The 16,475-nt window shown below is 42.3% G+C and overlaps 1 protein-coding gene across 1 annotated transcript in view; it reads right to left on the bottom strand.

Moving 5' to 3' along the window:
- Positions 1–16,475, bottom strand: part of fbn1 (fibrillin 1) — a 65,742-nt gene that overhangs the window by 2,503 nt on the left and 46,764 nt on the right. Inside the window, exons 40-66 of the mRNA XM_028583490.1 lie at positions 15,915–15,983; positions 15,675–15,800; positions 14,431–14,553; positions 14,186–14,344; positions 14,026–14,097; positions 13,817–13,942; positions 13,522–13,644; positions 12,456–12,581; positions 12,243–12,359; positions 12,025–12,150; positions 11,821–11,940; positions 10,987–11,112; positions 8,598–8,750; positions 8,402–8,464; positions 8,187–8,306; positions 7,935–8,054; positions 7,724–7,846; positions 7,057–7,188; positions 6,260–6,385; positions 5,080–5,286; positions 4,206–4,331; positions 3,828–3,950; positions 3,019–3,135; positions 1,475–1,603; positions 1,261–1,380; positions 541–772; positions 279–462 (exon numbers count right to left, since the gene is read on the bottom strand). Coding sequence (XP_028439291.1) covers positions 279–462; positions 541–772; positions 1,261–1,380; positions 1,475–1,603; positions 3,019–3,135; positions 3,828–3,950; positions 4,206–4,331; positions 5,080–5,286; positions 6,260–6,385; positions 7,057–7,188; positions 7,724–7,846; positions 7,935–8,054; positions 8,187–8,306; positions 8,402–8,464; positions 8,598–8,750; positions 10,987–11,112; positions 11,821–11,940; positions 12,025–12,150; positions 12,243–12,359; positions 12,456–12,581; positions 13,522–13,644; positions 13,817–13,942; positions 14,026–14,097; positions 14,186–14,344; positions 14,431–14,553; positions 15,675–15,800; positions 15,915–15,983 — 3,488 coding nt within the window. The remainder of the gene's footprint in view (positions 1–278; positions 463–540; positions 773–1,260; positions 1,381–1,474; positions 1,604–3,018; positions 3,136–3,827; positions 3,951–4,205; positions 4,332–5,079; positions 5,287–6,259; positions 6,386–7,056; positions 7,189–7,723; positions 7,847–7,934; positions 8,055–8,186; positions 8,307–8,401; positions 8,465–8,597; positions 8,751–10,986; positions 11,113–11,820; positions 11,941–12,024; positions 12,151–12,242; positions 12,360–12,455; positions 12,582–13,521; positions 13,645–13,816; positions 13,943–14,025; positions 14,098–14,185; positions 14,345–14,430; positions 14,554–15,674; positions 15,801–15,914; positions 15,984–16,475) is intronic.

The following is a 16,475-nucleotide window of genomic DNA, read 5'->3' as shown; positions in this document are numbered from 1 at the left end:
TTTCTTAAGATGTTTGAAGTCGGCGGGGCTGGAGAGAGAAAGAAATACTGGTGGAATCGCTGGTCCTGCTTTTAATTTCAATATTCGGAATCGAATGCTCATTTTGATTAATTTTCGAAATCGTGACACCCCTAATACTTAGTCAGAAATAACTGGAATAACTTTATAAAACACCTGCCCTGTGTTTCATTGTTGACTGTGACGTACCCTCAGGTGGGTAACCCTAAAGTTCCTCATTACCTCTGTGTCCTCAGTGTGTTCTCAGGCAGACAGATTACCTGCATGTCTTCCAGAGGATCGTCCTGTGTTGAGTTGGTGCTGCGACGTTTGCGTCCCTTCTTGGGATAGCCGTTGATCTTACATTCATAGCAGGCCTCAGGAGACAGAGAATTATCATCCACCTCACCTCCCTGTTCACCACTGGAGCCGCCACTAGTAAAGCCCAAACCCGTAACACAGTGCCTGAAACAAAGACAAAGCCATCAGTCAACTAGAAACGTCTACAGACAGCTTTCATAACACAGTCGTTCACTCACGTACCCTTGTCCGGCACGGAAGTATCCAGGCGGACATGCACAGAGGTAGCCCCCATCTGTGTTGGAGCAGCCAAACTTGCAGGGATTCTGGCTGGTGGAGCACTCGTTGACGTCTGAGCAGCCTCCGCCCGTCTGCTCGTAGTTAAAGCCGGTGGGGCAGAGGCAGCGGAAGCTCCCCAGGGTGTTGTGGCATGACGCTCCCCCGCAGATCTGGCTGTTCATACACTCATTCTCATCTGGGTCACAGGAAGTTGACGGGAAGTAAACAAACAAGGTCATTCCAGTTGAAGGACACAAACAATACTGGGAAATTCTGCCATGAATGTCAATATGTGGAGATATTCAACTAAAAATAGAGCACTTTATTTTGGGGTATACAACAAGTCACACACACTGCACCACACAATTACTTTGTCTATGCCTGAACTATTTCGAATTATTTTATGCACTTGCAGATTTTGATGTTGCACCACCCTCCTTTTTTCATTTGTTGTAAGGAAAGGGTTGAACTTCCAGAGGAAAAGAAAATTTTGACATATTTATATTTTAAGATGGCAGGAAAGAAGTGAAGGATGGATAACTTGTTTTAAAAAGGCTCAGGGCCGGGCTTTAGTCCAGAACATCAAGGCTGCATGGTACATACTTTGGCAACCAAGTCATCAGGATGCCCCAAAAGGAAAGAATTTTTATATTTGCCGATAAAAAGAACAGCGGTATTACTCACCCACACACTGGTTCCACTGGTAGTGCTGTAGGTAGCCTTGTGGACAGCTGCACCTGTATCCACCCACCAGGTTCTGACAGCCATGCTGACACCTGTGGTTACCATCGCACTCATCCAAATCTGTCAGGGACAAACATACAACAACACTACAGTAAGAGCCTATTTTCTTTAATGAATCAGCTGACACTGAGGTTGGTATCAATTGTTGTCAGACCTTCACAGGCTTGTCCATTGGGATCTAATGAGAATCCCCGCTGGCAGTCGCAATTGAAGCTCCCTGGAGTGTTCTGGCAGGCACCATTGGAGCCGCACAGATTGGGGTCTGTAGCACATTCATTGTTGTCTGCACAGAGAAGAGGGAAGGTTCAGACAAGGGTAACACGGGAAACACGATATAAAGGCTGATTGTAATCCTGATTTGGATGTGCAGAGTCATTTTAAAATTCATGGAGAGTTGAAATTAGTTCCAAAAAATAGGGCAGGTCCACCATGGACTGTTGGTAAAAATTATCTCACAGTCTTCAGGGGTTTAGGAATACAATCTCTCACCTACTGATTTGATCTCAGACCAGAAGAGGTCATCAAAAAACATTTGAGTGTGAAAGTTCATTCTAGACCTTGGGAATAATAGTTTGATGAAATAATCTACACACACAACGTCCAGTTACAAGCTTTTCCAGGAAAAAATGTAGTAAGTGAGCCTTGAGTTGAGATTATTTTATCAAACATCGCAAACATGTTTGGCTGTGATTGCAAATCTGAACCCAAGCAGCTATTTATCAACTAAGATCAAAGCAGAGAAGGCAGTAATCTTAAAATGTCAGGTGATCCTGGGTCTTTTTAGTCTTCTCATGTGTTCCCAGCTTGAGATCATTGTTTGCTGAACAGTCAACATGTGGGACAAGTGCTCAAAAGCATATGAATATAAGCTTAAGCATATAAATATGTACTGCTAGTAAGGATCATTGTTAGTGAGTGTGACAAACAGATACCTTAAACATTATTATACTGGATAAGGAATTAAGGATACATACTTCTTAACAGCCACAGCTTGAAGGAACAGATGTATTTGAAGGAATGAGAACGTCTTAGATACAGTATTTACAACATGTCTGGAAAAGTGTTCTGATCATTAACAATGTGTCTGTCCAATGAGCACCTGTCCTGAAGGAGTTTGGGTTCTGCAGTGTCCTACACTTTAGTACATCAGCAGTAGTTACTTTGGTATGATTTAAACACGTGTCTTTATGTCACACCCATGTTTCTCCAACCTTCTTAAATTAATACCATATCCACACCTCCTGTATGTCATTTGCCTGTGGTTATTCCTATAGTCAAAACCGAGGGATCCCTGTCCCTGATTTAATGTGAGCTGCTTTATGGTCTGGAAAAAAAAACTTGTGGTAGTCATGGCGATCCACTGCAAAGTTCCATAACAAAGCAGCGTTAAGCTGTCATGACTCCAAACCAGTCCAGCCTAATAAGATCAGTGAGATATCACAGTCCATTAACTCTGAACGAGAGTTGGTTAGGGTTAGACAAGAGGCTGGTTCAGGACTCTTTTTTTTTTGAGCTGGGCTGGAAGATACTATAAGAAATGACACTGTGAAAGGATATACTGTGTGTGCATTTGGCAAGATATGGGTGTGGAGGCTGAATTAGTTGAAGTGTTGTGACACCATGCTTTTGGGAATACACAGATATAGCTATAAATATTTGGATGTGCAGTATATCTATATTCTGCATGTGCTTATTTACCAATGCAGGCAGTATGATGCTGGGTGAAGCCAGGAGGACATTTGCAGGTGAACCCACCGATGGTGTTTACACATAAGAACTGACAGTTATGCTGTTTGGTCGAACACTCATCCAAATCTGAAAAAGAGGAGAAGTTGTACAACATAAAACCAGCTGTAAACCTAACAGAAAAGTGGCTGCTTTGTAGTTTATGTAATGCGTTTAAGATACTGTGGTTGGTACTGTGTCAGATCACTGCATGTACTACTGTATAGGCGCTGCTCAAATTCCAGTCCTTCTACAGTCACTGACCTACAAATGAACTGCAAATGAACCAGACACCGGAAACATGGAGGGGGACTGTAGAGGGGGAAACTAAAGCTATTGTAAATAAAGATGACCTAAAAAACGGAACACCACGAGCGCACTTGTTTAGACTCACAAACAAGCATGATAAACAGAGACACTGCAAGATGCAGTGTGTCACAGGCTCTGGATGTAGGGTTCACGTTCATGAAGTAAAAGTGTGCACGTGAACACACCAGTCCAAATGGAGCATCTTGGGACAGTGAGCAGAACACCCGGCCCACTTAGCACTACCTACAGTGGCTCTAACCTGGAAACTAAGTCAAGCAAGAACTCCAGCTTTATTGTCCCAAAGGGGAAATTTGTCTCTACAGTTGAGTCGCTACAAGACCAGTGCCCTCTTTCTAAAAGCATGCCACTGAACTCTACTGATCTGAATATTTAGAGGACATGTTTTGTGTGTGTGTGTGTGTGTGTGTGTGTATGTGTGTGTGTGATAGTGTGTCTGTGTTTGTGTGTGTCACCTCTGCAGCTCTTTCCATCTTCCTGTAGGATGTATCCGCGGGGGCAGGAACAGAGGTAGCCTCCCTCTGTGTTCTTACAGATGAAGTTACAAGGCTTTGGTGCCTGTATGCACTCATCCACATCTAGAGGGAGAGGGAGAGGGTGGTGGTGAGACAGTGAGAGAGAGAGACAGAGAGAGTTTGATCCTGTAGCCAGAAATTCCATAAGGGGAGATGATGAGACAGACAGACTCAGGCTGCATTTTTCAGAGGAGTGTGTGGGCAGTCCACCCACGTAGTTTCGGCTCTTTACTGGACAGCAGGAATGAGAACGGGAGGTAGGCAAGGTAAGAAAAGAGTCCATGAAGTCTAAGTGCTGGATGTGAAATCAAGCCTTACCCACACACAGTGTGCTGCTGATGTCAGTAGTGTAGCCCGGTTTGCAGGTGCAGCTATAGGAGCCCAAAGTATTGAGACACTGACCATTCTTGCACAAGTTGCCCATCACACGACACTCATCAATATCTGGACAGAAACAAGAAAAGTTAGCTCCAGATCAACTTATCACATTACCAGTCAATTGCCTTGATTCCTTTTAGAGAATAATTTTGCCAAGAACTGAATTTCAATAGTGAATAACAACATATTCTAAATATTATTCCATGCATTTAGTAATGCATCAGTTTTGTTTCAAGTATAAAAGTATTAAAAATTAATAATAATAAAAATAATAAAAAATTATGTTAGGGTACCTTATAATGGTAAAAGGAGTTGTGAGCAGAGAACATTTTGAAAATACTGCCTGTTGAGACAGACTGGCACCATCAGGGGGTATTTTATGCAAAAACAGAACATTTTATGACTGTTTGCTTGTTGTCTTCAAGGTTCCATCTGCTGCTATCATAGCTACAGTAACAAATGCAATGCTTTTCTGTGGGGCAAGTTTTAACTCTTGGATGCTGCAGCCTCCGTGAAAACCAAGATAGGTTTTCAAAATGAATCCAGCTGTCTACTGCAAGTTACCGAAATGAATAGAAACCAGTGGTTGCCTGGCAGGTTGGAAGAAATCTGTCTGACAACTAAACATGTAAAGTACTTGGTGGTTTAGGGCTAAATCGTGCAAAACTACCAGTATGATAATTTTAACAATTTTAGGATGTCATTTTAAAAACCCACCTCATGTTAGTTCTACTGATGAAAGATAACACTTTTTAACCACAAAGATCCATACTCATTAACTGATTGTTGACTGATTTTCAGCAGTGAGATCTACCTCTGCCATCAGTGGTGAACCCTGGTCCCAGAGGACACATCTTCTTGTATTGAGTGGTCCCGGGCAGGGGGCAGAGCTCACAGTTGGTGCCCCAGCCTCTGCCTCCATCACAGCAACACTCTGACTTGGTCACCAAGTTCCTGTTACTAGAAGTCATCTGACACAGGGTGGTCAGAACTTCAGTGAAACAGAAGCCTTCACGGTTATCTGGAGGGTGGGAGAGACAGGCAAAGGAACGTGAGAGCGAGACAAACAGACAGATGGACAAACAAAGAGGTGGGCCTGAAAGCAGACCAAACCACCCAGACAGGACCTGTGGCCTTAGAGAACCAGACATAAATAGATAACCCACACTGTTCTATCACTACTGTCTGTAAGAAGTAAGATAGCCATAGAACCACAGAGCTAAGAAAATCTCCATGGTGGTTTTCTCACCGAGTTCAGCACATCACATCAATCCAGAAGTATATATTTAGATTAGGGAGGAAGCTTTGAAAGGATTTCCTCTCCCCTATCTTGACAGTAACAGGCACATGGTTTTTAACAATACAGTATCATGGAATGGTTAAAATCCCCTTTTTTTCACCTATTTTTTTCGGTTATATTTAACAGCATCTCTATCCAAATATAAAGGGCATACAATCTGTAATTTTCTTATCTTCCTGAAAAAAAACTTTTGACAATGTTAAACTCTAAAATAATAATGTTGTTAAAAGTTTTCAAACTGAGAGGTAATGTATATCTTTGTCAAACCCATGTTCGAGTCCCAGCGGTTAAAACGTGTTGAATTAATTTAAGAATTTCTGATTCCTAAAGATTATTTACCAAAAATGTTTTTACTTTTGGACTCCTGAACTTCCCATCCCAGTGTTATATCCCATTTATTGTGTTTGAAATACAGAAACAAGATGCCACTTAATAAACAATAAAAGTGTTTTCTTTTGGGTTTAACTTTATGGCCTTGTTTCCTACAAGCTGACTTAATACAAGAACTGAACAAGTTCTGAACAAACGGCGGAAAGCCAAATTAAAGAGGCTGTGAGGACACAACACATTCTGATTAAAACTGACACTGAACTGTAATAAATGTGAGAGTACAATAAGTTAAGTAAGTTAGAGCACAGTGTAAAAAAAACATACAGTAGGAGCAACATATTTAAATTGATAACAACATACGTACCGATACATTCAGTCTGTGTGGGGTTAGCGATGAATCCTTGGTCACATCTGCAGCGATAACTTCCAACTGTGTTCTCACAACGGCCATTTTTACAGGTACCTGGTTTGGCTGTACACTCATTCAGATCTAACACAGATATGCACATGGACAATGTAAAGATGAAGTAGAAATATATCTTACACAGGATTTTTTGTTAAATGTCCAACCAGATAATGAAGCAGAGAAGAGGACGTTCATTGTGAAATCTTTCAGCCTGTGGCAGGGTTTATTTCAAATTGGTGTGTGTATGAATACTTACACATATAAAGTAAAAACTCTTTTAATTGTGTTGGTATCTTAACTTAAACTAATAAGTTTTTATTTACATACGCAGGATTTAAAAAAAAAACTTTTTTAATATTCACCAATATGGGTTTTTAAGAGTGAACCCTGATATTTTGGACTAAAGCTGCTGATTGCTAGTATTTTCAACAATATTCAGAGCTTAACATTTGATTTTATAGCAAAAATGGATTAAAGAAAAAGTTTGCCTTGTGGATTTGCAAAGTCTCTGATGGCTCAAGCCCATTGTAAGACAGTAACAAGTCCACTAATTACCAGGAAAGGAAATGCGGGGGTTAACAACCCCTAAGATAAAAATTAAATCCAGAATTAACAACTACCTTTCAACATTGTTACACAAAAGTGGATGAGTGTCAACATATATTTATTTCCTGCAAAGTGAAGCCAAGATTTGAGGCCATAAACAAGAAGGATGGTTCATTATTTTCTGCAGTAGGACACTATGACAATCTTACCCATGCAACCGTCTCCTCCGGGCTGCCGTGTGTATCCAGGCGAACAGATGCACATATATGTACCAATCAGGTTCTTGCAGGTCATGCCTCTGCTGGCACAGTCATCTATACCATCCTCACACTCATTCTGGTCTGGAAAACACACAGTATACTAAGAGTAAGAGGATCAAAAAAGTATGAAGAAATATATGTTCATCATGCATGTGCAGCAATCACGCCAGTGATGTAACACAGACACTCATAAACACTGCAGCACTCAAGAGTTTCATGTAAAACCACCCAATCCAACACTGAGCTCTGTAGTGCTAACAGGCGTGTAGTGGGAGGGTTGGTGGTCTGTCTGGAGCTCTAATGTAAACAGTGACGCTATAGAAACTGACAAGTTCCTCCTGTCTCAGCGCTTCCCTCCAAATACAACCGTCGCTATGGTGCCCGAGCTATCTGAGAGAGCGAAGGTGTAAACAGTGTCTCGGCCGGCTACAGTGTCCAGAGTGTTTAAATTCGTCCGAGACAGAGAACTGTTAAGAATCTCACAGAGATAGTGTGTTATGTAACTTTATGGACACGTCTCTATGAGGTACTTAGTTTATTTTCTAGCTTCACTTTCCAGTAAATGGACTATGACTGAGAAAGCAGAGTGTATGAGTGAGTCATTTAGCTGTAGTACCTTTACACATCCTCCTGTCCTCGCGCAGCACGTAGCCTGTGGGACATTTACACTCATACGAGCCCACCACGTTAACACAGCGGAAGGCACACAGTAGAGGATTCTGGGAGCACTCATTGATGTCTGGACAAGGAAGAGAAGGCAACAAGTTACAGTAGCAGTACAGGACTACAAAGACTGCATCATTGAGCGCAAACATAATTCCACATACCTTCACAGGTCATCATTGGCCCCGGCTCAAAGCCTTCATCACATGCACATTCAAAGCCACCGATGACATTAGTGCATGTGCCGTTGCCGCAGGGATTGCCAATGGCACACTCATTAGTGTCTGTTTTCAAGAAAGTTACAAAAACTCCATTAAGCATGTTGGTGTTAGATTATTCAGATGAATAAATCAGGGGAGAAAGATGCGGAGAAGGAGACATTGAGAGAAAGATAGCAAAACAGTGAGTAAACTGGCCTTCACACTTGACTCTACTGATGTCCAGACTGTATCCCATGGGACATTCACAGCGGAAAGAGCCGTCTATGTTGATGCACTGGCCATTGATGCAAGGGTCATTGAGGCATTCATCAATATCTACAATGGAAGAAAAAAAAAAAAACACCAAATGAATTACATGCCACAACTATAAATGTAAGACAGTGAAGATACAGTGTTGATAACACACATACCTTTTGGGTGATCGTCTGGCCCCCGTTGATAACCCTCATTGGGGCAGAGAAGAGGATAAGCCTCTGGAACCATGAGATGTGAAAGGTCATGAATACCATTAAATTATACATAATTCCGTGCAAGAGCTTGTGTTTCCTTGCATATGATTGTGTGTTGGGCGCATCTGTGTCTAATGTGATAGGAAGTGGAACACACCTTCTCCCTTGGTGGGGCAGATTTCACAGGGATTCCCCCAGCCTTGACCTGGCATCCCAGTGCAGCAGCATGCTGCCTTGGAAGTGTTCTGAGGCTTTGGATTCAGGCAGCGGCCATTTTCAAACGTCGTATAGCAGTAGTTCACACGGATATCTAAGGGTTTTCACACACACACACACACACACACACACACACACAAAAGTAGTGAAAAATTAGAGACGGTAGGAGTAGTGAGCCTGAAGGTACTGTAAATTGACCAAAACTACAACTTAGAATTTAAAGTAGAAAGTATTTGTAGTGAGGACAGAGGTTGGCTAATTATCCTGAATGATCTGTGTTTGCCAGTCTTTCTCCCTGCTTCTGAGGGCTCTTGTTGCTCCTGGACTAGGCAGGCACTTACTTGTAATGAGAAGCATATGGTTGCGCTCTCCTGCTAGCACTGGCCTTCACTGAACTCAACACAAATAAGCTTTCTGACCACCGTAGATCACACATATACACACATACACACACACACACACACACACACACACACACACACACACACACACGCACACACACGCGCACACACTCACATGCACATACACCTGGCTCAGAGGCAAAGATCACATACATGAACACCTGGTGCTGTGTGGACAATGTCAAAGAGCATCATGTTACTTTCGTCCATGAAACTGATTTGTCAGCCTTTCCGCAAAAGAGATTTATGGGGCTCTGTGCACAGATGTTGTGCAAGTATGTGTGAGCACATGCACATGTGCATCTGCACATGGATATGTCATTCTTATTTTGTAGTTACTGAAATATGATACAAATGTTTAAAAAATGTGCTTCCTTGGTATGGCCACCTAACATGTCAGTGCTAAGTAGATTTTTTAATCAGAGACAGAATACTGAAAAAATAATATAAAAGAAAAAACAAAATTAATTAGAAAATTAAGCTTAGAAATAAATCAAACTTGTCCAACAAACGGTCTGACAGTGGTGACACAAATGTGATGGTGGTGACGGATATTTAATGGTCATGATTATGGAGATTTGCAAAACCACTACGACATTATAATTTATAACATATAATTAATTGGAAACTGGTGGCCTAGTGGTTAAGACACATAACAGATACTGTAATCACAATAATCCAAGTATGATTCCAGCCAGGGACCAATGTTACATGTCACCCCTCGCTGTCTCTCCCCATATTTCTCTACAATCTGTCTTCTATCAATAAAGGCTAAAACCAAATTATTAATTAATTGGATTGGCTGTTGCTGTTACCCTATCACAGCATCTGATCACTTAGCTGAGATTTAGTGGCTTAAAACGCAGCTGTGTGGTAAACTGGACCTGAAGGTTTCAAGGTTTCAAGCAGTTGTTGGCAATTAAATTCTTGTTCTCAGGCTCTCTCCAACAACGCAACTACAAATATACTATACAACTACTATACTATACTATACAAATATACAACTACTAATATATAAAAGTATAATAAAAAGAAAACTACACAAGTAAAAATGAGAATCCAAGACATAAACGAGCACAGGTTCAGCTGAACCTAAGCACAGCGAGTGATGTTGTCATTCCTGATTATTGAGATTTTCACCCTTCATTATTACCTCATGGTTCAATGCAATAATTGGCAATGAATTTCGTTTCGCCAATGAATCACAAGTGTGTAACGGTCTCCCCATCGTGTTTTTCATATAAAATTTTAATGAGTGCTCACAAAGACCCTTAAATTATTTAAATCACTGTTGTCACCATGATTTTCTTCATCTATCATTGTTTTTTTTAATAAAAACAAGGGTTTTCTCAGTGGGACAGGGTTTGTCCTTATAATGAAACCTTGATCTCTGTTACTGCCCATGTTGCTTACTCTCCACCCAGCTCATCCTGCTTATCCCCCAACCCTCAGTCGAAAATTTCTGACACTGGAGAGAAAAGCGAAATACAAACTGTAAACTGCCTCACTGAACTGATGATGTCATCACTTCAGTGTTTGGAGTGGGAACTCCCTGACAGAGGTCTCAGCGTTCCCCCACCCAACTTGAAAACACACATGTACATAAGCACACACACAGCACACACACACACACGCACAGGGAAATGGAAAAGTGATCTGTTCAGAGCCACCCTTGGCCTTGTTGAGGCAGCAGCAGCAGAACCAGCTGGAACACAGTGTGCTATCATGAACAAGCAGGAAAAGTCTAACACCACTGACTGCTGCTTTGTCTCCACTAGCACTCAGAAACAGACTATACAGATACACTAGTATTTACACTTTGCTACACATTAAAGTTGATGCATAAGATAGTTTCATAGCCTCTTTTTCCCTCTCTCTCTCTCTCTCTCTCTCTCTCTCACACACACACACACACACTCACACAATTACCTAAACATCTGCGTCCGGAGGCAGAGACCTGGAAGCCTTCGGGACACAAGCAGGTGAAGCTTCCTTCAGTGTTGGAGCAGGTTCCAAATGTACAGATCTCGGGTGACTGGGAGCACTCATCAATATCTGACACACAAAGAGGAACAGCATCAACCACCTCATCATAGTTACAAATCAAATCCATCAAAATCCATTCCTCCCCCTGCTGTGCTTCACTGACATCTCATTTTTCCTTGAACTACTGTCAAAGCTGCAAGGATGTAGTCATACAAGTACGTCATGATCTAGCCAAATATGATAAAACAGAATGTAATCACACTAATGGATAGTTGGATAAAGGCGTATTATAGCCTTCATGTCACATGTTCGCTGATCTTAATTACCAGCTGCTGCCGTTACTGATGCTGAGAATTAAGTACTGTTCCTCCCTGCTTCTAGGAACAGAGCACAAAGCAGGAATGTGTTGAAGTCTGCCGAATATCTCTTCATCAGCCCCACTGTATAAACAATCCAAGTGTTCTGGATTGGGCCCACTCCCACGTGTGAAAGGGAGAAGAGGGGTGTTTTGTAGCAGCAAGGCAAGGAGGAGGCGAAGAGGCAGTTTATTCTCTTCTTGTACACCTCAGCAGAACTGTGATGTGTGCCATGTACTGTACATACAGTATGTCCGTAAGTGTGTGAGCATGTTGCAAGTAAGCAGGTGTTGTCTAAATTGAGGTAAGATTCACCCCCACGTGTAGATATTTTATCACTTCAGAAATTCCTGTTTTTATTTTTCATGTTTTGGCTTATATTTATTGACCATGATGCTGAAAGGACTTTAGGCCGCTGTACCTTCACAGGTTTCCTCATGGAGATAGTAGCCAATTGGGCAGATACACCTGTAAGAGCCATCCAGATTCAGACAAGTTCCTGCACCACATGTGCCTGGATTCACTGCACATTCATTAATATCTGAGAAAAAAAGGAATACGCTGTAAAACGTACCTATTACATTCTGTTAAACATTAAAAAATAAGTAAAATGATGGTTCCCTACCAGCACACAGTCTGCCGTCTAAAGTGAGCTCATAGCCGTCATGACACACACAGAGATAGGTGCCTATGGTGTTCACACACTGCCCATTTCGACACATGGCCCTCTGCGTTGAACACTCATCGACATCTGATCAACGCACAAACACAACAATATATCACGTAAAGACTATAACTCTCTTGCTTTTTCTCTTTTACTAACTCACATCCAGACGCACGTACCTATGCAGTCGCCGTTGTGTGAGTTCTGAAAGCCGGGATAGCAGAGACAGTTATAGGAGCCCACGGTGTTCTTACAAGTCCCGTTGCCACAGGGTTGTCTCTCGCACTCGTCCACGTCTGAAACCAGAGAGCAACATCACAGCTTTACCATAAACAGCGCTCACATTTCACGTCAAACACAAGTGAGAACGGATAGGAACCAGCACAGCTTACCGACACACATCGACTGGTCCCGCGTTGTTTTGAAGCCATTGGGGCAGATGCAGCGGTAGCTCCCCAGCGTGTCAATGCACTGACCAGGATTGCATATCCCAGGGTTCTCAATGCATTCATTACGGTCTGATAAACGAGGAAAACAGTTGACAAACTGTGTGAGACTCAAACCACAAAAACTATCACTGAAAAGTGGTGAAATATCTGGCTATGCAAAGGCTGAAATTTGGGGAGATCCAATCAAACCCTTTAATTACTATTTAGACATTTGTCGCTAGCCAATTGTAACTCACTAATGTGGGCATGTATTTCTTCTTCTTAATAAGACACAAAACTGGCCATTAACTCTTGTAACCTTATCTTTTAATGTGATGATGTTCACACACTCATGATACAGGAGTAACATCATAATTATTTAATTCAAGTCAAAAACATGTCCATTTTTAAATACTCCATTTGACATTATGCTTTGAAGCAATGTTTAATTTTTGTAAGGTCATTGTTGCCTCCATTTACAGTTTCAGTTTTCTCTCGCTGGAGCCTGACCATGTTTTGTTGTTAGGACTCGCATGAAAAGCAGGAAGCAAAACAGGATGTTGATTTAACATTCGCTTATTGGGGAGGACTCTCCAGTCTGACAGTGACATGTTTCAGATATACAGCAGCACATGTTCAACAGCTCAACACATGCTTCATATTCTCTCTTCCTTAATAACAAGCCCACCTCGAAGAATTCCTCTCTGGTACTTTATCTGTGGCTTACAACTGGCACGAATGTGCAGTTGAAAGAGTTTCATATGAGTTTGATACAATAGGTTGAGGAGGCAAGACAGCATCGGAAGAGAAAGCAAGCACTGTTTTGGCTGCTTCCTCTAATCTTTTCTCTAATCCTGTTTCCACCAATTCTATAAAATCTCCACCAAGGTCATTGGGAGCTGACAAAACTGCTGTGGGTTGAGTGAACAGTGACAACCATGAATCACACCAGCAATGTACTGCATAATCAGGAGTGCTGCTGAAACCTTTCACCTCTTTATACTGTAGCTGATCACCACTACAGCCTTACCTAGACATTGTCCAGTGGGAGTGAAGCGATATCCAGGTTTACACTCGCAGCGGTAGCTTCCTGGCATGTTCAGACAGGCTGCATTCTGCTGGCACACCGGCCCATTCTGACACTCATCAATATCTAAAAACAACAGGTACAGAGGTGTTCAAAGACAGTCATCTACTGGTGACATGTTTACAAAGAGGGATTCAATATAAAAAGACTGATTTAGTTTAAAAAGCTAGAAAGAATTCACAGCATTTTTTCATTTTGGCATCACTTTCAGTTGAACTTCAGTGGAGTGCAGGCCTACCTTCGCAAATCAACAGCTTGTCGTTGTAGACGAAGCCGATGGGGCACTCGCACCTGAAGCTGCCAATCATGTTGATGCACACGCCATTCTCACACACGCCTGGGATTTCCCTGCACTCATCAATATCTAGCACATGAGGAAGAGACAAGATGAGAACAAAACAAACTTTCCTTTTTAATCACAAAAACCTTTGAATGGGGAAATTTTACCGATGACCCGTCCAGTGGTGATGTCAATGTAATATCCTGGTCTCTCACTGCCGCACAGGATCGCAAACTCGTCTGAGTGGACATAAGACACAAGTTCACTTTTAGTTCCTTATACGTTCAAAACATATGTGTGCTAGCATATGTGTGTATGAGACCTCACCGGTGCTGGGAACAGGACACTGTTCACAGGGTTTATTCCATGCACGGCCAATGTTGTAGGAGCAGCAACACATCTTTTTTGTCATGTTGAAGGTCAGCTCTCCGTCACATGTCCCGTTGTCAGAGTAAAAGTTCCTGTAGCAGTAGCTCTTCCTCATGTCTTTGAGAGAACGCAAAAAATGATCACTGCATGACTGCATGTTACTACCAACGATACAGTTATTAGAGTGCGGCGTGCAGACCTACCCATGCAGTTGTTTCCTCCATTGACCTGCATGTAGTCCACAGGGCAGATACAGGTGTAGTTCCCGATGGTGTTGTAGCACTGGCCTGGGCCACAGATACCTGTTCGTTCACACTCATTGACATCTGCACACAGAGAGGACGAACAGAAATTAGTACATTCCCTCAGTTGAGGTGCCACAAAGCTTTTTTTTTTACTTATTTAAAACTTATATCTTAAAAGACTACCTGATATCTTAAAGAAGGTAGAGTGCAATGAGGGTATATTGAGATACTGATTTTCTACGTGGAAGAATATCTGTCTGCAAAATATTATTATCATATACATTGTGTGTTACTATGTAAGTGTACCATAAGCCCCAATGTCATCATCATCATCTTATGTGAACATATTGCACAACCAAAATGACCACTGCCACAACTACAGAAAGACACAGGCTGGAATTTGCTTTTTAATATCTTCTATTCGTATGAATAATAATTTTCCTAATAGCTTTTTTATACTTTCTATACTAAAATTCTTTCTCTACCAACATTACTGCCAGATAGCAAATACCGTGCTTGTTCCTTCCGGCCCAGATAACAGCTGAACTGTTGATTGACTAGAGACATAGTGGATGTGCAGTCCTGGACTTTATAGAGCAGACAACCGCTTTTGTTCCCCTGGCCAACAAACACACGCTAATTAAAATGCCGCCAGCCACATGTCATTGTCTAACCCTCAGGCCCCTCCTCTCCTCTCTTCTCTTTGTTCCCGTTTCTCTTTTCTAAACACCCATTTATCTCTTTTTTCATCCCATCTTTCATTCCTCCATCTCGCCCTCCCTCCGTCATCTCTGGCCTGTCTACAGGGGACTCGGTGTACTTCCCTGAGGAGAGGGCTGACCACATCAGAGCCTCGCTCCTCTGGACACAGTTAGGCGCTCAGCTGTCTCATCATCCTGAATGAGCTTTGCCGGGTTAACAACAGACGGGGAACTAAAGCAGAGACATATTGAGCTAAAATGAGCTGCAGTGTCGTCTATGGGACAAAAGGGTCCAATATTTCTTTGTCGTTTTGCTCTCAGTGCTTTTTCCTCTCTCTCTCTCTCTCTCTCCATGTGTCCTCCCTGAACAAAGGCCTTGACGGCTGGACTCAATTTCCTTCCCACTGAAACGTCCCAAGGCAAGAGCTAGAGAGGACTAGGTCACCTGTGTGTTCATGTGTCTGTGGGGCTGCATAGAAATCCATTGTGTGTGTTGAATACCTTCACAGACTCTAGTATCTGTGTTGAGGGCATAGCCTCTTGGACATTCACACTGGAAGCTGCCAAAGGTGTTGATGCACTGTCCTCCCTGGCACAAGCCTGGCAGCTCCTGGCATTCATTGATGTCTGCCAGAGAGAGAAAGGAAACACTCAGTGGGTGGGTGTGCGTTATCTGTGTTAAGTGTCCGTGATTGTGCATGGGAGCAACCTGACACGCATGATAGCGTGTTGCTGTCTGACCTTCCAAGATGACAGTGATGGGGTTTGGTCTGAAGCCTTCTCCTCCAGGACACAGTGTCTTGTACTCAGCTGTAACACAACATCAAATCACATTAAAGAGAAACAATGACACAACGCACAAACCACAATCAAGGTTGTTTTATTTCAGGATTTGACAGTAGCGGTTGACTGACAGTGAAACATTGAGCTAAGACACATGTCCAAATGGTCAGTGTGCCTTAAAAAGATGTTTCTGGTATTGAACTCGTTTCCCGTCACCCTATGTTGTGCTTTTTCTGATCAGCCATCTCAGATCTCAGAGTTATCCACAGAGCCCAGTGGGCCGGACATGACTGCAGCGGGCAAAAAGAAAATGGTTTTGTTCTTGTCATAGAAGCAAGCATTTCCTCAAGCTAAAGAAGGATGAGTCATTCCCTGTAATGTTTTGAACAATCTGTTGGTAATTTCAAGTCAGTTGCACAACGCTGTGTCATCCTTACCAGCAAGAAAAATTACAGCAAACACACACTCATTGCATGACAAGAGCTGGCAGAATGTAGCCTGTATGTTGGCAGAGCAGCT

The sequence above is a fragment of the Perca flavescens genome, chromosome 1 (assembly GCF_004354835.1).
Source record: "Perca flavescens isolate YP-PL-M2 chromosome 1, PFLA_1.0, whole genome shotgun sequence".
NCBI lineage: Eukaryota > Metazoa > Chordata > Actinopteri > Perciformes > Percidae > Perca > Perca flavescens.
The sequence above is the reverse complement of the archived record's forward strand: the minus strand, read 5'-3'. Positions and strand labels throughout refer to the sequence as shown.